Consider the following 26,587-nt stretch of genomic DNA (forward strand, 5'->3'; position numbering starts at 1 on the left):
TAGTATTTGGATAGGAGACCACCAAGGAAGTCCAGGGTTGCTGTGCCGAGGCAGGCACTGGCAAACCACCTCTGCTAGTCTCTTGCCATGAAAACCCCAAAAAGGGGTCCCCATAAGTCAGCCGCGACTTGACGGCACTTTACACACACACAATGAAGGCAGCAAGGCCTCTACCGAAGTACTGTGTGGTTGAGTGACTGTCAGCGCCCAGTGTGGACCTGTGATATCACTTAAGGCAGGGGTCCCCAAACTCTTCAGGCCTGTGGACGCCTTTGGAATTCTGTCACCCGGCGGTGGGCTAGGGTTGCCAGCTCTGGGTTGGGAAACACCTGGAGATTTTGGGGGTGGAGCCTGGGGAGGGCGGGGTTTGGGGAGGGGAGGGACCTCAGCCCCAAAAATCTTCTCGATCTCTTAAGGTGCTACTGGACTCGAATCTTAACTGTTCTTCCGCAGACCACCACAGCTACCCTCTGAAACCGTTTGATAAAAGATGGTTTTGTTCACTACTGCAGTTGGTTCAAGCAATCCTCAATTGTTATTTTTAAATGTTGGTTTTAGATGCCTTATGTAATCTGTCTTACTTATTTTATGGATATTGTAAGCCACCTGCAGCGCCGTAAGGAAGAGAATAAATACATAGAGATTTATCGTTACATTTAATAAAAGGTAAAGGTCCCCTGTCATTCCTGACCCATGGGGTGACGTCACATCCCAACGACGTTTACTAGGCAGACTTTGTTTTATGGGGTGGTTTGCCAGTGCCTTCCCCAGTCATCTTCCCTTTACCACCCAGCAAGCTGGGTGCTCATTTTATCAACCTCGGAAGGACGGAAGGCTGAGTCAACCTTGAGCTGGCTACCTGAAACCGACTTCCTTCTGGATCAAACTCAGGTCATGAGCAGAGCTTGGACTGCAGTACTGCAGCTTACCACTCTGCGCCACGAGGCTCCTCTGTCGTTATATTTACATATAGATATATTGTTATATTTTACCTTTTTAATCAATTTTAATCCCTTTGAATATTTGCTTTGCTGGTCAATGACCGTAATAAATTGAATGGAAAAAGATTTAAAATAAATAAGTAAAGTAAATGTTGGCTGTGGCACACTGAAGATTAAATTTGGAGGGGATTATAGTATTTGCTTCTGTGATGTTATTTTTTATGCTGGTCTTTGACCATAATAAAGTATAATAATAATTGGAGGGCATTATGGTTGCCAACCTCCAGGCAGTGGCTGGAGATCTCCTGCTATTACAGCTGACCTCCAGGCGACAGAGATCAGTTTACCTGGAGAAAATGGTCGCTTTGGAAGGTGGACATATAGCATTACACGCTATTGAAGTCCCTTCCCTCTCCAAGCCCTGCCCTCCTCAAGCTGCACCCCTAAAATCTCCAGGTATTTCCCAGCTCGGAACTGGCAACCCTATTTGGGAGGGATGAAAAGGGTTGCCAATCTCCAGGCAGTGGCTGGAGATCTCCTGCTATTACAGCTGACCTCCAGGCAACAGTTCCCCTGGAGAAAATGGCCACATTGAAAGGCGAACTCGATGGCATTATACACTATTGAAGCCCCTCCTCTCCTCAAACCCGCCCTCCTCAGGATCCACCCCTAAAATCTCCACTTATTTCCCATCCTGGAGCTGGCAACCCTATTAGACTGAGATAACTCTGCATACAATTGCATGATTAGGGTACAGTCCTAAGCAGAGATACACCCTTCTAAGCCCATCGACTTCAATGCACTTAGAAGGATATACATTTGCTTAGGACTGCAGGAGATCTCCAGCCACGTTAGGAGATCTCCAGCCCTGGAGAAAATGGCCACTTTGGCCATTGGACTCTATGGCATTGCAGTCCCTCCCCACCCCAAACCCCGCCCTCCGCAGGCTTCACCCCCAACAGCCTCCCGCCAGTGGCGAAGATGGACCTGGCAACCCTAAGATGGGGTGAGAGGGATTTTTTTTTTGCCCCTTTTCATTCGGTTTCTCGGCTTCCTTTCCGGCAGGAGCTCAAGGAGAAGATGACGGAGCTGATGCCCCTGATCCGTGTGCTGGACCAGTACAAGGCGGACACGCGCTCCATCGTGCAGCTGAAGGAAGAAGTGAGGAACCTCTCGGGGAGCCTGCTGCAGATCCAGGAAGAGATGGGGGCCTACGACTACGAGGAGCTCCAGCAGAGGGTGCTGGTCCTGGAGGCCCGCTTGCATGCTTGCATGCAGAAGCTAGGTAGGAAACGCCGAGAGGCAGCGTGGCATAGTGGTTAAGAGTGGTGGCTTGGAGCAGGGGACTCTGATCTGGAGGACCGGGTTCGATTCCCCGTCCCTCCACATGAGCAGCAGGGGGGGCGGCGAATCTGGTGCACTGGATTTGCTTCCTCACTCCTACACATGAAGCCAGCTGGATGACCCTGGGCTAGTTACAGCTCTCTCAGCCCCACCTACCTCACAGGGTGTCTGTTGTGGGGAGGGGAAGGGAAGGTGATTGTAAGCCGGTTTGATTCTGCCTAAAGCGGTAGAGGAAAAGTCAGCATATAAAAACCAACTCTTCTTCTTCCCTTATGCGGTAGAGAAAGTCAGCATATAAAAACCAACTCCTACTCTTCTTCTTCTTCTGTCATTTTTGACTGGCAGCGAGTTTTCACAGGGGGAGCATGAAAAAGATGCGAGTCTCCCCACTCCAGACTGAAGCGGCACAGGCCATTACGCCCCCCCCCCCCAGACTCTACCGTGTCTTTCTCCTGCCCATCTGGACCAGGCCCCATACTGGTCTGTTAACGCTCTGTATAGCAACCTCCAGTCAACCCTGAAGCATCTGCATTTCGAAATGTTAGACTGGCAAGGAGATGATCCCATGTGGCTGATCCTGTTACTCCCCCCCCCCCCCCCGCCGCTCCTGGCCGCCCCATCTCTTTACATTGGCTTTCGCATTGGGGAGAGGGTTCCTTCCTCTCTGTGGCCTCCTTTCCTTCTGCAGAGTGCTTCCAGCGCTCGTTTAACACCTTGCCATGCCCAGAGGATCGGCTATTTTCTCCCCTTAATGGAAGCTATGGGTGGGGGGCGAAGCAGCCAACAGCTATGAAAATTGCAAGGGGGAGGGAACAACTACAGTGGTTTTGAACACCAGCTGTTCTCCAGGGGGAGGATTGCTTTTCAGATGAGTGAACTGCTTGGAACAGTTTACCCACTCGATAAAATACAGTCTCCTGTTTTATGTATGTTATGTGTATTTCTCAAGCTTTGATCAAGTACTGACCAGCATTTTTTTTTAATTGAGAAAGACAGGGAATTAAAACACTTGGATAATTTGTTAGGGTTGCCAATTCCAGATTGGGAAATTCCTGGAGATTTTTTTTGTCCCCAATGTTTACTTCTCTGGGGTATACTGCTTCTGAATGTGGAGGTTCCATTTAGATACCTTGTATCCGTTGTTACCAGCATGGTGTAGTGATTAAGAGTGGTGGTTTGGAGCAGTGGAGTCTGATCTGATCTGGAGAACTGGGTTTGATTCCCCATTCTTCCACATGAGCGGCGGAGGCTAATCTGGTGAACTGGATTTGTTTCCCCACTCCTACCCATGAAGCCAGCTGGGTGACCTTGGGCTAGTCACAGTTTTCTCAGCCTCACCTCACAGGGTGTCTGTTGTGGGGAGGGGAAGAGAAGGTGATTGTAAGCCAGTTTGAGTCTTCCTTAAGTAGTAGAGAAAGTTGGCATATAAAAACCAACTCTTCTTCGTCATCATCTATCATGTGCTGCTTTGCTGACTGAAAGCAAAGCAGCACGTGTAACTGAAAGGCTGGGAAGGGAAAGCCATTCTCTTTGGTTGTAGGTATGCTACAATCCATTCCCAGGAGAACATAAATTCTCTCAAAACTGAGCAAGCTAGGTAGATGCCCTTAGCGATACTTCCCCCCACCTTGTTTTTGGAATAGCAGAATCCAAAATTGGAGCTCAGAATCCTAAATCAAAATTCTTGTGGTTATCGATCGGTTTTTTCAGGCGGTAGAAAACAGGTTGCCCACTAGACTTTGGCCATGAGATCTGGGAGGGGAGAATGAACTTTTTAACGGGCTAGCTAGAATCTGTCCTGTGTAGGCTGATGTTTTCGGCACTTGCTTACATAAGAACGTAAGGAAAGCCCTGCTGGATCAGACCAAGGCCTATCAAGTCCAGCAGTCTGTTCACACAGTGGCCAACCAGGTGCCTTTAGGAAGCCCACAAGCAAGACGACTGCAGCAGCATTATCCTGCCCGTGTTCCACAGCATCTGTTATTATAGGCATGCTCCCCTAAGACTGGAGAGAATAGGCATGCATCATGACTAGTATACATTTTGACTAGTAGCCATGGATAGCTCCATCCTCCATAAGAACGTAAGGAAAGCCCTGCTGGATCAGACCATCAAGTCTGTTCACACAGTGGCCAACCAGGTGCCTCTAGGAAGCCCACAAACAAGACGACCGCAGCAGCATTGTGTTGCCTGTGTTCCACAGTACCTAATATTATACGCTCCTCGAATACTGGAGAGAATAGGTACACATCATGGCTAGTATCCATTTTGATTAGTAGTCATGGATAGCCCTCTCCTCCATGACCCTGTCCACTCCCCTCTTGAAGCCTTCCAAGTCAGCAACCATCCCCACATCCTGGGGCAGGGAGTTCCACAGTTCAAAGAGCTTGCCAGATTTTTGCACTCTGGCGAATGTCTGTTCCCTCTGGCAGTAAGACACAGGTGAGGAAAAACAGGGCTTTGAACCAGGCGACGGGAACGCAAAGGAAGCGGCTGCTCCTTGCGACAGGTATTCATCGGCGCAGCCGAGCCGATATTGTTTCCCCTCTTTGTGAAGTGATGACCTGGCCTGCGGATTAACCACGCTGAGATCTCTCCAGCTCTGAGCTGCCGTGTGTGGTTGGCGGCCCCTCCTTCTGCTGGCAGTGGAGTTGAGGCTGCAAAACCCTCGAGGGGTGATTAGCGTCGGGGTTACATCTGTCAGCTTGCCCACCGCTTTACAAGATTAAGTCCAAACTGGCCCTGATGTAAGCTTAGAAGACTTTAGGCAAAGAAATAAAGAAACAAACCAGAAAGGAAGGGGGGGGAATCCTCTCGGCTGAAAATAGCACCGCGAGCTCGGGCAACAGCTCCCGAGCCTAAATACCATAGAATTTCAGCCAGCAATCAAGCCAAATTACAGTGCATGCCAGAAGCCAAGCAATAGAGCGTGCCCCAGCAATAGTGGAAATGCATTTAATAACGTTAAATTGAGGGATACGCAGCGTGGATCCCTCATCCTGCATCGCGAAAGAGGCTTCTGCCTCTTCCCTCTCCTCGTAGGGATCGTCAGCCCTGAGCCAAGCTTTTCGAAACATCTCTTTCGGCTTACAGTATGTTGGCTTCAGAGAGCCAGCGTGGCGTAGTGGTTAAGAGCGGCACACTTGGAATACTGTGTACAGTTCTGGTCCCCACATCCGAAAAAGGATATTGCAGAGCTTGAGAAGGTGCAGAAAAGAGCAGCAAAATGATCAGGGGGCTAGAGCAACTGCCCTGTGAGGAGCGGTTAAAACGCGTAGGGCTGTTTAGCCTGGAAAGAAGACAGTTAAGGGGAGACCTGATAGAGGTCTATAAAATTATGCATGGTATGGAGAGACTGGAGAGCTTTTCTCCCGCTCTCATAATACTAGAACATGGGGTCATCTGCTGAAGCTGGAGAGTGAGAGATTCAAAATGGACAAACGGAAGTTATTTCTTCACATGACGCATAGTTCAATTGTGGAACTCCCTGGCCCAGGATATGGTGATGGCTACTAACTTGGAAGTCTTGAAGGGGGAAGTGGACATGTTCATGGAGGAGAGGGGTATTCATGGCTACTAGTCAAAATAGATACTAGTCATGATGCATACCTATTTTCTCCAGGATCAGAGGAGCATGCCTATTATATGAGGTGCTTTGGAACACAGGCAAGACAATGCTGCAACAAATAGTCTTGTTTGTGGGCTTCCTAGAGGCACCTGGTTGGCCACTGTGTGAACAGACTGCTGGATTTGATGGACCTTGGTCTGATCCAGCAGGGCCTTTCTTATGTTCTTATGTTGAACTCTGATCTGGAGAACCGGGTTTGAGTCCCTGTTCCTCCGCATGAAGCCTGCTGGGTGACTTTGGGCCAGTCACAGATCTCTCTCAGCCCATGTGGAGCCAGGCGATGGCAAAGCCCCTCAGGATGTCTCTTGCCTTGCAAACCCTATGGGGTCGCCCGAAGTCAGCTGTGACTTGACTGCACATATACGCACACATATCAGCTTACTTACTTTGTCTTAGTTTGAGCTAAACATAGGAGGACACCTAGTCCTGCCCTCTTTTGGCCCATCATAACCTCTGGCCTGAAGGGAAGGAGAAGGGCCAGGATATTGTAGAGGTTAGAGTGTCCAAACTGGACCAAGGAGAAAAGGAACAACAAAATGTAGTCATTGCTGTCTGCTCTTTGCCCACCCTAGGTATGCACAGTGTAAGTGGAATGCACTGTGCCAGCATGGTGTAGTGGTTAAGAGTGCTGGTTTGGAGCGGTGGACTCTGATCTGGAGAACCAGGTTTGATTCCCCACTCCTTCACGTGAGCGGCAGATGCTAATCTGGAGAACCGGATTGGTTTCCCCTCTCCTACACATGAAGTCCCCTTGTAAGCCGGTTTGATTCTTCCTTAAGTGGTAGAGAAAGTTGGTGTATAAAAACCAACTCTTCTACTACTACTTGCCGGGCCCCATGCAGCCACTCGGTTGTTAGAGGCAGGTCCCAATTTCTAGACACGTCAAAGAACTTGCTCCTAATCTACTTTGTCTTTTTGTACTTCAGGGTGCGGAAAGCTGACCGGGGTAAGCAACCCCATCACCATCCGGGCGTCGGGGTCCAGATTTGGCTCATGGATGACTGACACCGTGGCCCCAAGTTCTGACAGCCGGGTGAGTGCCTCAGAGAGTGTATCTTACAGTGCTCTCTTCACCTCAATAGATTCCAGTTGCATGACTCAGTGTGTTACATACGGCCCTTCTGAGAGGCTGGGGACCAGTAGAAATGTAAGACCCGCAAAGGAGTCCAGCTACCTCTGTCTTATCTAGCAAACCCAGCAGCTGGAAAGAGACCCATTCGGTTCCTTCTTCTGACATTAACAAAACATGAGAGCAAGGTAGGCATGTTTAGATTAGATTAGATTAGATTAGATTAGATTAGATTAGATTAGATTAGATTAGATTAGATTAGATTAGATTAGATTAGATTAGAGAGCCAGCGTGGTGTAGTGCTCAAGAGTGGCGGACTCTAATCCGGAGAAATTGGTTTGATTCCCCACTCCTCCACATGAGCGGCAGGCTCTAATCTGGAGAACTGGGTTGGTTTCCCCACACACACACACACATGAAGCCAGCTGGGTGACCTTGGGCCAGTCACGGTTCTCTCCAAACGCTCTCAGCCCCACCTACCTCACCGGGTGTCTGTTGTGGGGAGAAGAAGGGAAGGAGATTGTAAGACGGCTGGATTTTTCCTCAAGTGGTAGAGAAAGTTGGCATATAAAAACCAACTCTTCCTCTTCTTCAGTTTAAAATCCCTCTTCAGAGCCTGCCAAGAGCACATATCAGGAGCGGACTCTTCCTGGCATCCTCCTGATACATGTGGTTTTCATGTCGTGTAGTGTGCAACACAGAGATTTTTCAGGTACTAACAGCCTTTGGACACTCCGCACAAACCCCAGGTTTTTTTTTTAATTCACGGTCACTGGAGCCAAAAATCTGCATGTGGTCTCTTGTGTCAATCATGTGTATTGGCAGGATCTTGACATGGTTGCCAGCTTCCCAGTATGCATGGACTGTCATGTCTGGGAAAGGTCCAAAATGTGTTTTCGCACATACAATCCACTTTAGTGATTGTTTGCAAGTGGATTTTGCTGCTTCAGGCAGTAAATCCCATTGCAAAGTGGCGTGAAAGTGGACTGGAAACCCATTATTCAGCGGGCGTGAAAGCAAGAGGAAAAATGATTATGTTCAGCTTTTTAAAAAGCCAAAATCCCTGTGTCCCTGTCCATCACACCCATGCCTCTCCCCCTTTCCCTGACTGCTCAGCTCTCTCTCCCCGCTTACAGTTTTCACTCTGGTGTTCTTGTCTAGCATTCTTGACGTGCGTGACCATTGGGCAAGATGTGACAAGCAGACTTGAAAGATCCCTGTGTATTTATTCCCTGCATTTTGGAAGGAAAATAGCAACTAAGCAGGGCCATTCTTGGAATTGACTCTGTGTTGGGGGAGGAAGAAGAGGGGATTGAGGCCAGTTCCCTCTTTGCCAGGGTTGCCAGCTCTGGGTTGGGAAATACCTGGAGATTTGGGGGGCAGAGCCTGAGTTGGGCAGGGTTTGGAGAGGGGAGGGACTTTGGTACCATTGAGTCCAATGGCCAAAGCAGCCATTTCCACCAGGGGAACTGATTTCTATCACCTGGAGCTCAGTTGTAATAGCGGGAGATCTCCAGGGCCTCAGGCTGAGGTCTTTCACATCACTTACTTGCCTAGTCCCTTTAACTGGAGATGCTGGAGATTGAACCTGGGACCTTCTGCATGCCAAGCAAATGCTGTACCACTGAGCCACGCCCCCTCTTCTTTCTTTCTTTCTTTCTTTCTTTCTTTCTTTCTTTCTTTCTTCTTCTTCTTCTTCTTCTTCTTCTTCTTCTTCTTCTTCTTCTTCTTCTTCTTCTTCTCCTCTGAAAGTGAGGCTCAGGCCCAGCGAGACAAGAAGCCTGTAGCAGCTAAAGGTTTCAACAGCTGCTACTGCCACCTGCAAAAAGCTTCTTCTTTGCACTTGGGAGTAGCAAACAGGAATAAGGATGCTAAAGGGATCCAACATTCTTTCATTCCTCCCTGCTGTTCCATACCCAAAAAGAAGCCTAGGCAATTGCTCACAGGAGGGTAGACAGGGCATTGCTGAGTGTTGCTTGGAAGGGGACGCTCTGTTGGCCACTATAGTAGCAGTTGGAACCTCTAGCTGGAACAGTCACCTGGATGCTTCTCATCCCATGAAGTCTCAGATCTGGTTCATACCTGCACTCAAAATTGGGTAGTAATGAAATCGTAGAGCTTCCAGCTGCAGGTGAAGGGCCGAGAAGCAGCCCATTTTTCAGTGCTTCTTTGTGTTAAAAAAACAACAACCACTCCCTGCAAATGGAAAACATGCACACAAGCAAAGACGGGGATAGATCCTTTCTCCCCACTTTCGGTTTGCATGGAGTTTTCCTGCAAAGGAATGTTCAAAGATGGAATCCGCCACCTGTGGTCTGCATAGGGTTGCCAATTTCCAGGTGGTTATAACACAAAAAAAATCGTGCTGTAGGAAGCCTAGCAACAAAAGGAACTCAGCACGGTGGCCAATATTTGTATATCAGAATAACAATTGTAATAAATCTATAAAGTAGGACTAGGTACATGCAACATCTTATACATATTAAATCATCATACAAAAGTCAAAACCCAACAATAATACAATCATACATCCAATTGCAGTCCAAACAGCCAAAAATATTTTAAATGCAATGTGTGCCAAAAAAATTCAATGTGCCAAATGCAAGGCACAAGCAAATTATGCCAAAAAGGTCCAATGACCGAGTAGAGTGGCGGCTGGACGTCTCCCGCTGTTACAGCTGTTCTCCAGGCGGCAGATACCAGTTCACCTGGAGAAGATGGCCACTTGGTGGGGGGAGGGAAGAAGAACAAGGAGGAGGAGGAGGAGGAGGTGGTGGTGGTGGTGGTAGTGGTGGTTTTTATATGCCGACTTTCTCTACCACTAAAGCAGGTAGCCGGCTCAAGGTTGACTCAGCCTTCCATCCTTCCAAGGTCGGTCAAATGAGTACCCAACTTGCTGGGGGTAAAGGGAAGATGACTGGGGAAGGCACTGGCAAACCACCCCGTAAACAAAGTCTGCCTAGAAAATGTCGGGATGTGACATCACCCCATGGGTCAAGAATGACCTGGTGCTTGCACAGGGGACCTTTACCTTTACCTTAAAGGAAGAATCAAACTGGCTTACCATCACCTTCTCTTCCCCTCCCCACAACAGACACCCTGTGAGGTAAGTGGGGCTGAGAGAGAGTGACTAGCTCAAGGTCACCCAGCTGGCTTCATGTGTAGGAGCGGGGAAACAAATCCAGTTTGCCAGATTAGTGTCCGCCACTCATGTGGAGGAGTGGGGACTCAAACCCATATCTCTAGATCAGATATGCTCCAAACCAGCGCTCCAAACCAGCGCTCTTAACCACTACACCATGCTGTAAGGTGAACTCTATGGCATTATATCCCATTGAGGTCCCTCCCCAAACACTGATCTTCCCAGGCTCCACCCCCCTCCCAAATCTTCCGGTATTTCCCCACCTGGAGCTGGCAACTTTAGGTGTGCAGTCCATTTTACCACCTCAGGGCTCTGCTATCTCATTCCCCCCTCATTCTCTTGCATGTATGAACTCGGGCTTGAATCTGCGAGCATGAGCAGCAATGTCTGCAAGCTAGGGTTGCCAACCTCCAGGTGGTGGCTGGAGATCTCTCGCTATTACTACTGATCTCCAGCCGACAGAGATCAGTTCCCCTGGAGAAAATGGCCGCTTTGCCAATTGGACTCTATGGTGTTGAAGTCCCTCCCATCTCCAAACCCTGCCCTCCTCAGGCTCCGCCCCCAAATCTCCAGGTATTTCCCAACATGGAGCTGGCAACCCTACTGCAAGCCTTTCAGAACTTCCTCCAAATGTGTTCCTGCAGAAGTTCAGGTATGGTTCACTCCAACTGCTGTTCCTCCTCGCAGATTCCCCATTTTCAAGGGCTCAGACAAGTCTCTCGGTTCTACAATAACTGATTTACTGAGCAGAAAACAACTTAAGAAGCTCTTCCCCCCCGCCGCTTCCCCACCCCAGCTGTCCAAAACAGACCAAAGAAGGGAACTTTGTCTGATCCTCCTCCAAGTGCGAAATCAATCTTGCCCGCCTCTTGCTATCGCAGACACTTTTTCGGTTATTAAAAACTACTCGGGCGTTTGATCAGCAGAAAAAAAGAGGGAAAATGTCTTTTAAACTCAGTAAATTAAAGGAGAGAAAACATTTAATCAAACAAGCGTAAATCATCCGTAAAGGTTGGGGGATGTTTGCTCAGTCTCTGCCGTTTAGCTTCTCGGGAACAAGAAAGCCAATCAGGAAACCCGGGGAAAAGAAATTCATAGCGTTCCCCAACAGATAGCTGCCCTGCCTCTGCTTGGAGACCTCCAATGAGAGAGATAACCCCCCTCATATAATGGGTTCCATTGATGAACTGGTCTTACCTTTAGGTAAGGTCTTACCTTTCTCCTGATGTTCTACTACGATCTGCCGTTCTGTAACTGAAGCCCTTAGATCTAGTCTTGCCCGGCAGAGCAACAGAGATCAAGTGTTTGCCCTCTTCTATGTGAGAGTCCTTGGCCTAGTTGCAGGGCACAATCGGGTCTCCCCTCAGTCTTCCCTACCCTCCATTGGAAACAGCGGAGGTAGATCTGGCCTCTGGTCTACAGCCCTTTGGAAACAGTGGAGGTAGATCTGGCCTCTGGTCTACAGCCCTTTGGAAACTGTGGCGGTAGATCTGGCCTCTGGTCTACAGCCCTTTGGAAACCGTGGAGGTAGATCTGGCATCTGGTCTACCACCTTTTGGAAACAATGGCAGTAGACCTGGCCTCCAGACAACGGGGCTATGACCTATCACCAAAAGTGATGGTAGACCTGGCCTCTGGAGAAATGGTCTCCCCAGACCTTGTTTTACTGACCCCTAGCCTTCTGAGTTGCTCTCCTCAGAACCCCTTCAAATTTGACTACATCTTTCTCACAATGTGGTGGTCAGACTTGGACGCAGAACTTCAGATGAGACCTGATCAGTCCAGAATAGTGCAGTACTATGGACTTCCTGTAGAGTGTTTGGTCCGAGCGCCATTGTTTCCTGGGGGCTCCCAGGAGACACCAAGAGTCGTTTAGATTTGGAGTGCAAAAAGCACTCCAACTCGGTCCTAAATAGTGGATCGGGAAGCAGGAAATTTCCCTGCAGCCTTCAAGAGCGGTTTGGACTCCCATATTCTCTGAGAGAGCTTTCATTAAGCCTCTCGTAGATTTGGAAGTTGTCCCCGCCGGCACATAGGGGCTACCATTGCCACGGACGACTCTTTGGATTATAGGCTTTGACCTCCTCTATACATTAACATCAAATAATTATGAAAAGAACAAGAAGCCTCACCTTTGGAAGTCAGAGTGAGTAAAAAGACACTTTTTGCCTTTATCTTGATTGAGAAGACCTGAATGACGATAAAAACACCTACGAAAACCGGCAACTCCCTGCCCAGCGTAACAAGACTTTTAAAATAAACAAATGCCATTAAATGAACTGACTAAGACCTTATCAACTTGATCAGTGAGTAGACGCAATAAAAGGGACTTTTGAATGACTTTACAACTACCAATTAAATGCTTTGAGGGGAGGGAGGGAGACGAAAACCTTCCCCCCCCACTTCCGGCTCTCTTTGATTCAATGTCCAGCCACGTCGCCTCTTAAGACCGGAAGATAATAAGAAGGGCTTTGTTACCATCGAAAAGACAGGGCAGATTGGAAGACTTGAAGTGAATCTCTCCGGTGTAACCATCAAATCGTTCCTACCACTTAACCACCGAGAGGAGACGACGCAGGGTCTATGATACTGCAGTTTCCTGTCTACTTTCTTTTCTTTATCTGTGCTGCTTTGAAGCGTAATTGAGGATATCTTGAAAATTACAAAGCCTGCTTCTATATAAGAATACAAGCAGATATGTCAAACAAGAGGATGGAAGAGATGTTACTCAAACAAATGGACATGTTTGCAGTGCAACAAGATTTAGTCTTTGAAAAACAACAAGCGCTCTCACATCAAGTATTTCAACTAGCTGAGGTGATGAATATCCTATTTAAATCAATTAATGGAAAACTGGACACAATTATTGAGGAGATCCACGATATGAAGACCCAAGATATGACAACAATTATGTCAATGGAAAAAAAAGATTCTACTAAGGAGATGACGATTGAATGCTATGTGGAAATGGTGATAAAATCTGGAAAAAATGACAATGAATTAGAACAATTTATTTTTAAAGAGGTAGCTGCAAGTGACCAGCTGGCAATGAGAGAGAGCAACATGAGAGAACTCAATACCTCTACAATCTACTTGTCTGAGTTACTGCTGACAGGAGGAACATTATTATCCCAAGAAAACACTTCCTGGCAGCCAGCGATGGAAGGAGACATGACGAAGGATTTTACCAAGAAGCTGCTGGAAATTTTAACAAGAAGCCAATGGATACAATCACTGGGATCTTTTTTTACATTTTCAGAGGCCAGAATTGCAGCTACTATATTGAAAAACGGGGGGTGGGGATTGGGAAATAAAGGACTGGCAGATCCCCTCCTAAAACAAGATAATGGCTAAAATGATGCTTATTTTTGGGGTGTAAGGGAGCCACGGTGGATTTACTTTGATGAATTTTAATGGGAAAATTTGTTTATGTATTGATCTAATCCCTTTATTATAGAATAATAGAATGTTATATAGAGACAATGATGATAATATTATAACTAGGTAGGACTTGAAATTGCTTATAGAAGTAGTATAGATGGCTTAAAGCAAGTCTGTATGAGAGAAAATAAGGATTAGAAATTAATTTGAAATGCAAAAGTGTTAACCAGTAGAATTAGTGACTGAAGAAGATGCGGGGAAGTCACATATAGTAGATAGCATTGAATATTATAGATAACATATTCTCAGTAATAGCAATGAACTTTTTTTGTTACAAGCAGTTACAACTGAATATATTGTTGAGATATGTTTATTTTTGTTGAATTGTAGAAAATAATAAAAATAATTAAAAAAAAAGAATAGTGCAGTACTATTACTCTTCATGACTTAGATACTATTAACCAGTTTGCTGGTCAGTCTATCTATCTATCTATCTATCTATCTATCTATCTATCTATCTATCTATCTACCAACTAATTGGGGAGGGGCCATGGCTCAGTGGTAGAGCATCTGCTTAACATGCAGAAGGTCCCAGGTTCAATCCCCGGCATCTCCAGTTAAAGGGACTAGACAAGTAGGTGATGTTAAAGACCTCTGCCTGAGACCCTGGAGAGCCGCTGCCGGTCTGAGTAGACAATACTGACTTTGATGGACCAAGAGTCTGATTCAATATAAGGCAGCTTCATGTGTTCACGTGTACCTACCTACCTATCTACCTATCTACCTGTCTGTCTGTCTATCATCTATCATCTATCTAACTACCAAGCAGCATACATGGTACTCTCTTTCCTTCATTCGCCTTCAACGTCATCTCATTCAGCTGGGGGACATCTCGCAGTAATGCGGATTTTACAGTATCTTCATTACTGGGGTTGTTTGACGGGGGGAGGGGGGGCTCGGAACACGTACAGCCTTATTCCTCATGATATGTCGGCCTTTGTCTCCCCCACTTCCCCTCTCTTCCTTTTTTTCCGGAGTGAATTATATTTTTAGACTTCAAAAGGCAGCCTTGAGCTTTCCAGAGAGAGAGAGGCATCAGCCTCGGCACCAGACACGGCTCATCCAACGAAAGGAGGTGTCAGCCGCTCCATCAAAGGGGCTTAATTGTTTAAAGAAGAATAAAAGGGGAAGAGAATGCCGGAGACCCCCCTTGGGGGCTGCTCCGTGGAGCCCCGGTGTCAGGCAATGAGTGAAGGAGCCTGTGGCAAAATGTATACACCCAGGGCCTCCTATCTCCTTTGCAAACATTTGAGGCGAATGGTGGAGAGCGAGCCAGTGGATAAAGCATCTGGTCCAGGCTGGCGAGAAGAGCATGCTAATGGTGTGGCTCGGTTGCGCAAGGAATGGAGTGCGGAGCTGCACATTTCCCTGGCTGCAGGTTCCCACGCACGTGCTTGTCAAGTTATGCAGAAGTAGGGTTGCCAACCTCCAGGTGGTATTAATAGTATTATAATCATCATACTTGGGGGTATGATGATTATAATACCCATATAGTATAATAGTTATTGGAATCCTGACTTATTTTTTAGGTTGATTTATTTGCTTACACTTCAGTTGAACTTCTATATTAGTAGAGTCTTCGTGCTGTTTGTTCTTGTTAGTCTATACCAGTTCAGCATAGGTTTTCATTTATCTATAGTAGTAACCTCCAGGTGGTGGCTGGAGCTGTCCCGCTATAACAACTGATCTCCAGGTGACCGGAGATCAGTTCCCCTGGGGAACATGGCCACTTTGGCAATTGGACAGAAGAAGAAGAAGAAGGAGAAGGAGGAGTTGGTTTTTATATGCTGACTTTCTCTACCATTTAAGAAAGAATCAAACAGGCTTACAGTCACCTTCCCTTCCCCTCCCCGTAACAGACACCCTGTGAGGTAGGTGGGGCTGAGAGAGCTCTAAGAGAACTGTGACTAGGCCAAGGTCACCCAGCTAACTTCATGTGTAGGAGAGGGGAAATCAATCCAGTTCACCAAATTAGAGTCCGCCAATCATGTGGAGGAGTGGGGAATCAAACCTGGTTCTCCAGATCAGAGTCCACCACTCTTAACCACTACAATGGATTGAAATTAAATCAAAAGAGTTTCCGTCTAGACATTAGGAAGCATTTTCTAACTGTTAGAGCGGTTCCTCAGTGGAACAGTCTTCCTCGGGAGGTGGTAAGTGCTCCTTCCCTGGAGGTTTTTAAGCAGAGGCTAGATGGCCAACTGTCAGCAATGCTGATTCTTTGACCTTAGGCAGATCATGAGCGGGAGGGCATCTTGGCCATTTTCTGGGCATGGAGTAGAGGTCACTGGGGGTGTGTGGGGGGGAGGTAGTTGTGAATTTCCTGCATTAGTCAGGGGGTTGGACTTGATGACCCTGGTGGTCCCTTCCAACTCTCTGATTCTTTGATTCTATCTCCATCCAGTGAATGAACCCCCACCTGATGGAGTGAGGAGATAAGCACACCATAAGTACCGGTCCTGGACCACCCCTGCCCCGCCCAGTCATGTCTAGCTTTGCCATTTGTGATGCTGGGCAGCAGGCAGCCCACGTCCCTGCCAGTTTATGTTTTTATTGAGATATTTATACCACACTTTTCTCCCCCTTCTTCCGTGAGCCGGTCTCCAGCACCATCGCTCAGGAAAGCTCTGAAATGTATGGAGACCTTGTCCTTCATTCTTTCTCATTAGGGGCTCTGCCAGATGCTGCTGGATCTTTTTGCTGGCTGGACAGCGTGCAATTTTGCTTCGCTGCAGTCTGACCTGTGTTCCATTCCCTCTCTGCAGAAGGCGCTTGCGGGAAGAGCAAAGACCAATTTGTCTCCTTTTGTGCCTGGTTTTTGCTTCTCGGTTGAATAAAGCTCCCCGCTCCCCCACCCCCGCTTCCATTCCTGTTACTGTATACAAGGTAGCCACTTTAGCAGGGTACAGATTTTCTTTCTTTCTTTCTTTCTTTCTTTCTTTCTTTCTTTCTTTCTTTCTCTCTCTCTCTCTCTCTCTCTCTCTCTCTCTCTCTCTCTCTCTCTCTCTCTCTCTCTCTCTCTCTCTCTCTCTCTCTTCCTCTTCCTCTTTTTGCCGTCAAGTCACAGCTGACTCATGGTGACCCCACAGGGTTTTCAAGGCAAGAGGTGGTTCGCCCATGCCTGTCTCTGGGTAGCAACCCTTGGCTAGTCACAGTTCTCTTAGAGCTTTCTCAGCCCCACCTACCTCACAGAGTGTCTGTTGTGGGGAGGGGAAAGGAAGGTGATTGTAAGCCGCCTCGAAATTCCTTAAAGGTATAGGAAAATCGGGGTATGAAAACCAGCTCTTCTTCTTCAAGAGGGACAGTAAATGAGGGCAACAGAGTTCTACATCTGGGTAACAAAAATGAGGGACACACATACTGAATGGGGGTACACTTCTGGGTAGCAATGTGTGTGAACGAGATCTTGGGGTATGGGTGGACCATAAGTTAAACATGAGCAGCCAGCGTGGTGCAGCGACAAAAAAGGCTAATGAGATATTGGGGTGCATCAACAGAGGCATAACATCAAGATTGCAAGATGTCATAGTTCTGCCGTACACTGCATGGGTCAGGCCGCACCTGGAGTCTTGTGTGCAGTTCTGGAGGCCTCACATCAAAAAGGATGTGGACAGAATGGGAGCGGGTGCAGAGGAGAGTGACGAGGATGATCGGGGCCCGGAGACCAAGCCCTACAAGGAAAGGCTGAGGGAGTTGGGAATGTTTAGTCTGGAGAAGAGGAGGTTGAGGGGGGACATGATTGTTCTCTCGAAGTATTTGAAGGGCTGTCACTTAGAGGAGGACAGGGAGCTGTTCATGTTGGCAGCAGAGGAAAGGACTCGCAATAATGGGTTTAAATTGCGGGTGGAAAGGTATATTAAGAAAAAATCTTCTACAGTAAGAGTTGTTCAACAGTGGAATCAGCTACCTAGGGAGGTGGTGAGCTCCCCCTCACTGGCAGTCTTGAAGCAGAGGCTGGACAAACACTTGTTAGGGATGCTCTAGGCTGATCCTGCATTGAGCAGGGGGTTGGGCTGGATGGCCTGTCTGGCCCCTTCCAACTCGATGATTCTATGGTTCTGTGATCCTAATTGAGTAAGTAAATGTTTTAAAAAGCAGCACTAAAAAACCTCTGAGAAGAGAAAGGCGGTTTGGGGCACTGCTAAAATGGCTGTGAAAAACACCGAGTTGTTTGGGCCGAATCCTAGGATCTGCAGATCGTATTGCCCCATCGAATGATCACGGGTCTGGGTCTACGAGAGAAAGCTTTGGTGAGGGACAAGAACCTTCTTCTGATAAATCCCAGTGCCCGGAGTGGCATTGATCGGCTCTCGGGCTTCTGACACTCCTTTGCAACTTGAAAACACTTCTAGATAAAAGCCCCCCTTTGAAAATTGGCCACGTTTTTCTTCAGTAGGTAAGTCAGGCTTGTAAACAGCTGTTTGGCTGGAACCCCCCCAGGAGAGGTGTACTTCTTTGCAGAGTTCCAGGTAAAGAAGTACACCTCTGGAAAAGACCGGAACCACAAGATGCTGAATTAATATGAATTAATTTTATTCATGTTGTCATTGTACATACATTTCAGCAATTGTGTCCTAATTGGACTTGTATGCCTAAGTTGTGCATTGCCTTATACACTGTATATAATTTGTTGCATTCATTTATTTTGAGTGGTTAAGATATAAATACCACTGTTGTTATATGCACTATACTGCTGTCTTTTTTCACTAATTAACTTACAGCAGGCTAACCTTAGTTTGCCAAACCTCCAGGTGGCGGCTGGAGATCTCCTGCTGTTATAACTGATCTCCAGCCACTAGAGATCAGTTCACCTGAAAATGGCCACTTTGGCAATTGGACTCTATAGCATTGAAGTCCCTCCCCTACCTAAACCTCGCCCTCCTCAGGCTCCACCCCAAAAACCTCCCACTGGTGGCAGAGGGACCTGACAACCCTATCCCCATCACTTCCAGGTTTACCCAGAAGCGATACAGACACTATAGCACTCCCCCCTCCCAAAATGCTATGGAAACTGTAAAGTTTTCAGAGGAGATTGCTAGAGCATCCGCGTCTATTCTGAGTCGCATCACCCCAGCCACAGAAAGGTTCTGCCAGTTGCCAGGGGGGACCTGGCAACCCTAGTACTTCCCAATCATGCTGCAACCCCTACCCATTCTCCATAGCCAGCGTGGTGCAGTGGTTTGGAGCGGTGGACTCTGATCTGGAGAAATGGGTTTGATTCCGCTTTCCTCCGCATGAGCGGTGGACTGTAATCTGGAGAACTGGATTTGTTTCCCCACTCCTACACATAAAGCCAGCTGGATGACCTTGGGCTAGTCACACACTCTCAGCCCCACCTACCTCACAGGGTGCCTATTGTGGGGAGGGAAGGTGATTGTAAGCTGGTTTGATTTGCCCTTAAGTGGCAGAGAAAGTTGGCATATAAAACCAACTCTTCTTCTCCCCACACACTTTGCTCTTTCATTCTGAAAAGGTTTGGCCCCCTCCTCATTCACTATCATGCGCTGCCAGCCTAGAGCAAGTCCTTGCGACAGCCAGCCACGTTGATTGCAGTTCCAACTTAGCAAACGCTGTCCTATGCCGGGCGACGAGAATTTGGAGGCGCCCGGGAACACCGAGCACTGGCAGCAGTGCATAAAGCGTGTGAGGAATTAAAGAAGACACATGTTGTGGATGTTTTATTTATCCACCTTTATCACCTTCCCTAGTCTCAAAAGCTCAGAGCACATACATCTAAAACAGACCTTAGCAGATAAACAAGATAAATTCCACAGGGGGAGGGGAGGGGGGCAGAGCTCAGGGGTTCAGGCACATGCATTGCATACAGAAGGTCCAGATTCCATCGCCGGTAGCAAGGTTAATAAAGCTCTCTGCCGGATATTATAGAAATTTGCTACAGTTGCCAGGTCTGAGTTGGGAAATACCTGAAGATTTGGGGAATGGGGCCTGGGGAGGGCAAGGTTTGGGGAGGGGAGAGAGCTCATCCAGGTGAAATGCCATAGAGCTCACTCTCCAAAGCAGCCCTTTTCTCCAAGGAACTGGTCTTCCATGTCTGGAGATCCGTTGTAATTAGGGTTGCCAACCTCCAGGGTTTTCAAGGCAAGAGGCATTCAGAAGTGGTTTGCCCTTGCCTGTCTCTGTGTAGCAACCCTGGACTTCCTTGGCGGTCTCCCATCCAAATATGACCCAGAGGCCACCATGCTTAGTTTCCAAATCTGACAAGATCAGGGTAGCCTGAGCTACCAGTTCAGGGCCAGATAGGGTTGCCAATCTCCAGGTAGTAGTTGGAGATCTCCTTCTATTATAGCTGATCTCCAGCCGAGAGAGATTGGTTCACCTGGGGAAAATGGCTGCTTTGGCCATTGGACTCTATGGCATTGAAGCCCCTCCCCTCTCCAGGCCCCGCCTTCCCCCTGCTCTGCCCCAAAAACCTCCCGCCGGGGGCGAAGAGGGACTAGTTGTAAGACCAAGAGACACCCAGGTGCCACCTGGAGATTGGCAAGCCTATCTGCTGCCCATGTAAGTAGGCAAAACTAGGCAAGATGGACCTGAGGTCTGACTCAGTAGAAGGCAGTTTCCTGTGCTCAAGTGTAGGCCATTCCACCATGGACACAACCCCTGACCAGGTTTTAAATGAAATATTCCCGCAGTGCTTCCAAGATGGCCCTGTGCTCAGCCACAAGGTATCCTCAAGGCTACAAGGGAGGTCAACAGCACTAAGAATAGGGTTGCCAGGTCCCTCTTCATAACCGGTGGGAGGTTTGGGGGCGGAGCCCGAGGAGGGCAGGATTTGGGGAGGGACTTCAATGCCATAGAGCCCAATGGCCAAAGCTGCCGTCTTCTCCAGGGGAACTGATCTCTGTCTGCTGGAGATCAGTAGCAGGAGATCTCCAGCTAGTACCTGGTGGTTGGCAACCCTAGGTAAGAAATATACTCAGAAAAGAAAATAAGACTACCATGTAGAAAAAGGCCGGCCCGCCCCTAATCCAGCAGAGTGTAGTAGTTAAGAGGGCTAGACCCGGGATTCGAAAGTCCCAGGTTCAAATTCCCACTCTGACATGGCAGCTCGCAAGGTGACCTCAAGTTAGCCCTTCTTTCTCCGCCTAACTGACCTGATAGGGTGGTAGGTGTGCGGAAACAAAGTGAGAAGAGTATTTTTGTAAGCTGTTTTGGGGTCCCATGGGGAAGAAAAGCGGAGTATAAATACTGTATCTAAATCAATAAATCTAGCCACTGTCAACCAAGGCAATCTATCGAGTACCTTTTCTTCCACCCTCCTTCCTAGGAGCTCAGGATGGTGTATGTGGTTCCCAGCGCCCTACTTTATTCTCACATCAGCTAGGCTTGCCAATTGCCTGGTATCGATGGGCAAATGCCCGCCAATCAACCGGGCTGCCCGCTGACTCTTAGCTGGTCGGCGAGTGGAGGAAGGCCAGCTTAAGGGGGTGGAGTGATCGTCACTTCCGGGCAAACCTGGAAGTAACGCAGGCGCTCTAGCCCTTGCCCCCTAAAAAATCTATGGAAACCATAGCGTTTTCAGAGGCAATTGCTAGAGCATTCGCATCACTTCCAGGTCGCATTGCCCCAGACCTAGAAAGCAACGGGATGCGTCAGTCATGACTAACTCATTGCATTAACTTCAGTGGGTGTTATTAGTGATTCAGGTGGATCGGGGGCCACGGTATTCTTTACTCCCATCAAGTGTCAATATTTTCCCTTGTGAAAGGATGCTGAAATTAAAATCAGGGGGATCTGCTCACCCACTCAATAGGGATGACTATCATCTTGAAGTATTTGAGCAGATTTTACTGGCTCGGCTTCAGAGGCGTGCTTATATTAAGCTCTTCAGGGTGACGACGAGCTAAGCCACCTTTGAAAGGAAGCTTTCTGGCCATCATTACTGAGCGGGGGAGCTGATCCGACTGCCTGATTTTAATCGTAAAGTCTAGATAGCGAGGAAAATGAGTCAATCTGAAATGTCAGGACTCAGGAGTGGAGCCATATTTTGTATAAATGGGAGTTTCTGGTTGCTTCTGACTGATTCTCTCCTGTTCCTGAATGCCGAAACCAATGCTGGCCAGCTTTGAAATGTTTCCCATTATTTTCTGATGGGGCGTGGTTCGGGGGTTGGATCTTCATTAGTTAATTTCTGGCTGCAGACTACTTATTTATATATTTATGCTACTACCCCACCTTTGTGCCTCCAAAAGGGGTCCCAAGGCAGCTCCCCAAAATACCACAGGAAAAAAAAGATCACTAATAAATTAGTCTAGGGGTAAACAGTTCAAAGTTTGCTCATATGAGAATCATTGTTATGTGGCAGATCAATGATTTAAAAACTTACTACCATTATAGTTAACCAAAGGCCCTCTTCAACGAAACCACCTTACATACCTTCCTGAAAGCTGGCAAGGCAGATAGTGAACTGGACACTATACTTCTGTTGATGCAGCTCAAGATCGCATTTGCCTTTTTAGCTACCGCATCACACTGCTGACTCATGTTCAGTGTTTGATCTAAGACCCAATGTCAAAACCATTACTGGCATAAACAACATCCTCCAAGAACATAATTGTACAGTTTCACTCAAAAAAGTCCACCTCTTCCTGTTTACAATAACATTCACGAATCCTCATTGCTTGTTGCAAAAACTTGGCTACGTAGTCAATTGTGGCCACATCCTGGGGTAGACGTAAGAAAGGCTACCTTACGCTCATCTGGTTGCCACTACCTACTAGCGCAGGGGTCGGCAAACTCATTAGTCAAAAGAGCCAAATATCAACAGTAGAACGATTGAGATTTCTTTTGAGAGCCAAATTTCTTAAACTTAAACTATATAGGTAGGTATACTGTTTATTAACTTAATAAACTTTAATTAAAGTTTTAAGTTTTAATTAAACTATAGGTACACTGAATAAAACTTTATATCATACTTAATAGTGATCTTATTTATTGATAAAAATTAAATTGTAAGTCCCTGCCATTTCCCCCTCCCCGTCCAGAGTCCTCGTCTGGAGGCCTGGTCTACAGCCATAAAAGCCTATTGGTAGACCTGGACTCCAGCTGAGTCCCATTGGGAGGCCAGGTCTACCCATTGGCTTTCTTGGCAGTAGACCTGGCCTCCGGAGGCCCATAGAAGCCAATTGGTAGACCTGGCCTCTGAAGGGGGACTTTTCCCCCTCCTCGGAGTCCAGGTCTACCGCCAAGAAAGCCAGTGGGTAGACATGGCCTCTCAATGGGACTCAGCCGGAGGCCAGGTCTACCAAAGGAAGCCCGACCCGCCCAACAGCTGATAGGCGGGGGGGCAGGAACCGCTGAGCCACCCAGCAATCGCGCGGCTAGAGGGGACGGGAGGCTTTAGCCTCCCAACCATTGAGGGCAAGGGCAAGGGGGACCCGGCCATTCTCCACGGCGGGTGGGGGGGAGAGACAGCACGCCCACTCACCCACTCTCTCTCTCTCAGGCGCGCCGGCTCTGCAGCCTGGCTGCTGACGCAAGCGGGCGCAAGAGCAGGGGCTCTGAACCAAGTTCGGAGAGCCGCACTCAATGGGCCAAAGAGCCGCATGCGGCTCTGGAGCCGCAGTTTTGAGACCCCTGTACTAGCGAACGATGGATCGATAAACTTAAGGCGGATTATCTGATAAAGGGGACAGTGCGAAAGAATATGTGCAACCAATTCTATATAGTTCATTCCTCAAGGGCATAACCTTTCTGTGAGTGGTATTTTTTGAAAACTCCCCTGTAACATTGCTGATGGTAACTTGTTAAATCTTGCTAGCATGTACGCCCTTCCTTTGTTTTGGATCCTTCAGGAGGGAAAAAACTCAAACTCCCACAAGCCCTGAAGGGGCTGTCATAGAGAGGAGGGTGCCGAGTTGTTTTCTGTTGCCCCAGAAGGTCGGACCAGAACCAACGGGCTGAAATTAAATCAAAAGAGTTTCCATCTAGACATTAGGAAGAATTTTCTAACAGAGCAGTTCCTCAGTGGAACAGGCTTCCTCGGGAGGTGGTAAGCTCTCCTTCCCTGGAGGTTTTTAAGAAGAAGTTAGATGGCCATCCGTCAGCAATTCTGATTCTAGGATCTTAAGCAGATCATGAGAGAGTGAACTTGGCCATCTTCTGAGCATGGAGTGGGTCGCTGGGGGTGTGGGGAGAAGGTAGTTGTGAATTTCCTCCATTGTACAGGGGGTTGGACTGGATGATCCTGGTGGTCCCATCCAAAACGATGATTCTATTATTCTATTCTCGATAATCAGCTAACAGTGAGGCTCTGTCTTCTGCCAGTGTTTTAGATGGCCGATTAAAAATTTGCTTGAGGTTTTGTGACTTCCCGAAAGGGAAGGTGGAGTCAGTTCATGTGAGCTCATTGTCATTTCCCTCGTGTTCCCTCTCAGGTCTGGTACATGGATGGCTACTACAAGGGCCGCCGTGTCCTCGAATATCGTACCCTGAACGACTTCATCACGGGCCAGAACTTTGTCCAGCACCTCCTCCCTCACCCTTGGGCAGGCACCGGCCATGTTGTCTACAACGGCTCCCTCTACTACAACAAATACCAGAGCAACATTGTGGTGAAATACCACTTCCGCTCGCGCAGCGTCGTCGTGCAGCGCAGCCTCAACGCCGCCGGCTACAACAACACCTTCCCGTACTCCTGGGGCGGCTTCTCCGACATCGACTTCATGGTGGACGAGAACGGGCTGTGGGCCGTCTACACCACCAACCAGAACGCCGGCAACATTGTGGTCAGCAGGATGGACCCCGTCACGCTGGAGATCCTCCGCAGCTGGGACACCGGCTACCCCAAGCGGAGCGCCGGAGAATCCTTCATCATCTGCGGGACCCTCTACGTGACAAATTCGCATCTGGCGGGGGCTAAGATCTATTTTGCCTACTACACAAACACTTCTAGCTACGAGTACACGGATATTCCCTTCCACAATCAGTATTCCCACATATCGATGTTGGACTATAACCCCCGGGAGAGAGTCCTTTATACCTGGAACAATGGCCACCAGGTCATCTACAATGTGACTCTCTTCCACGTCATAAAGACATCGGGGGAGTTATAATCCTGTGCGCTAAGAGGCCTGAACTCTCTCCGTTGTCCTTTTGTTCATTTTCTCTCTTATCCTGCTGGGTGGGTTGGGGGGGCACTGTGGCCTGCAAACTCAGTGGCCTGGGAACAATTCCGTGATGCCGTTATTTCTACATAATAAAACAGAGAAAGAGAGAACCCCTCCGTCTCCTTCTCTTCTTCCTCTCTCTTTTTCTCTCTCTTCTGTGGTTGATGACGCATGGATCTGGTTTGGGGCTTCGTTGGGGGTGGGGCTATTTTTTATTTTTGTATTGATTTTATTTTGTTTAATTACTGGTGGCAAATAAAGTTGATCTTGTTGAGGTTGGACAACGTTTGGGCCTTTCTTGGTACAGGGAGTGGGGAGGGGCTGTGGCTCAGTGGTATAGCATCTGCTTAGCATGCAGAAGGTCCCTTGTTCAATCCCCAGGATCTCCAGCTGAAAGGATCAGGTAGTGGGTGGTGGGAAAGACCTCTGCCTGTCACCCTGGAGAGCCTCTACCATTCTGAGTAGACAATATTGACCTTGAGGAACCAATGGTCTGATTCACTATGGGTGTGTTAAGTGCCATCAAGTTGCTTCCAACTCATGGTGACCCTACGAATCAATGCCCTCCAAAATGTCCTATCCTTAACAGCCTTGCTCAGATCTTGCAAACTGAGGGTCATGCTTCTTTTATAGAGTCGATCCATCTCTTGTTGGGTTTTCCTCTTTTCCCGCTGTCTTCCACTTTTCCTAGCATGATTGTCTTTTCCAGTGACTCTTGTCTTCTCATAATGTGACCAAAGTACGACAGCCTCAGTTTAGTCATTTTAGCTTCTAGGGTCAGTTCAGGCTTTGATCTAGAACCCACTGATTTGTTTTTTTGGCAGTCCACGGTATCCGTAACGTTCTCCTCCAACACCACATTTCAAAGGAATCTACTTTCTTCCTATCAGCTTTCTTCATTGTCCGGCTTTCACACCCATACATAGTGATAGGGAATACCATGGCATGAATTAACTTGATCTTGGTTGCCAGTGACCCATCCTTACACTTAAGAATCTTTTTCTAACTCCTCTATGGCTGCCCTTCCCAATCTCAGCCACTTTGTGATTCACCATAAGGCAGCTTTATTGGCCCGGGGATGTACCATTGTATAGCCATAGAGGCACCGCTGGCATCTTGTCTGCCGAAAAATATCGCAGACTCTGTATGGACATCAGACGAAGGTCTTTCATGTGAGGCTGTGCATCCCCCTACTGCACATGTCACTATGTGAGTTGCTGCTCCTAAGGTTGTCACATTGCAACCTCAAGATTTGCTCTGTCCCCTGTTAAACTGAGAGATAACCAAGAGATGCTACAGGCTGACTTATGGTAGATTTGAAGCTCTGTTTTCTGTGGCCAGTGCAGAAGAAGACGAAGAGTTGGTTTTTATATGCCGACTTTCTCTACCACTTAAGGGAGACTCAAATCGGCTTACACTCACCTTTTCTTCCCCTCCCCACAACAGTGAGGCCTCCAGAACTGCACACAATACTCCAGGTGAGGCCTGACCAATGCAGTGTACAGCGGAACTATGACATCTTGCAATTTGGATGTTATCTCCAAGGCTGGAGTCTGAGGAGGGTGGGGTTGGGAGAGGGGAGAGACTTCAATGCCATCAAGTCCAATCGCCAAAGGAGCCAGGGGAACTGATCTCTCGTCGCCGGGAGATCAGTCGTAACGGCGGGAGATCTCCAGCCATCACCTGGAGGATGGCAACCCTAGGCCAGGCAGATGCCATCGGGGAGGCCACCGGCAAACAGGGTGGTGGAATAGAGGGACCCTTGGACTTATCCAGCATGGCTGCTCTTCAGTTCTTATGTTCCAAAACCCCTGTGTTTAAAACACTAATCAGACAACAGGAAAGTCCTTAACTGTGGTTTCTCCATCTGTTCCTTTTGTCCACATCCTTCCCCTG

General features: G+C 47.9%; 1 protein-coding gene and 1 non-coding gene across 4 annotated transcripts in view; both read left to right on the forward strand.

The window, feature by feature from the left end:
• OLFM2 (olfactomedin 2) overlaps nt 1–24,969 on the forward strand; it is a 240,665-nt gene extending 215,696 nt beyond the window's left edge. For all 3 annotated transcript variants that reach the window (XM_056867383.1, XM_056867381.1, XM_056867382.1), the window contains exons 4-6: nt 2,007–2,226; nt 6,840–6,946; nt 23,960–24,969. In XM_056867383.1, the coding sequence (XP_056723361.1) occupies nt 2,007–2,226; nt 6,840–6,946; nt 23,960–24,637 (1,005 nt within the window). In that variant the 3' untranslated portion in view covers nt 24,638–24,969. The remainder of the gene's footprint in view (nt 1–2,006; nt 2,227–6,839; nt 6,947–23,959) is intronic.
• Nucleotides 14,047–14,121, forward strand: TRNAV-AAC (transfer RNA valine (anticodon AAC)). The gene has a single exon. It is a non-coding gene; the product is annotated as a tRNA-Val (tRNA).
• Nucleotides 24,970–26,587: the final 1,618 nt, after the last annotated feature.

The sequence above is a fragment of the Euleptes europaea genome, chromosome 1 (genome assembly GCF_029931775.1).
Source record: "Euleptes europaea isolate rEulEur1 chromosome 1, rEulEur1.hap1, whole genome shotgun sequence".
NCBI lineage: Eukaryota > Metazoa > Chordata > Lepidosauria > Squamata > Sphaerodactylidae > Euleptes > Euleptes europaea.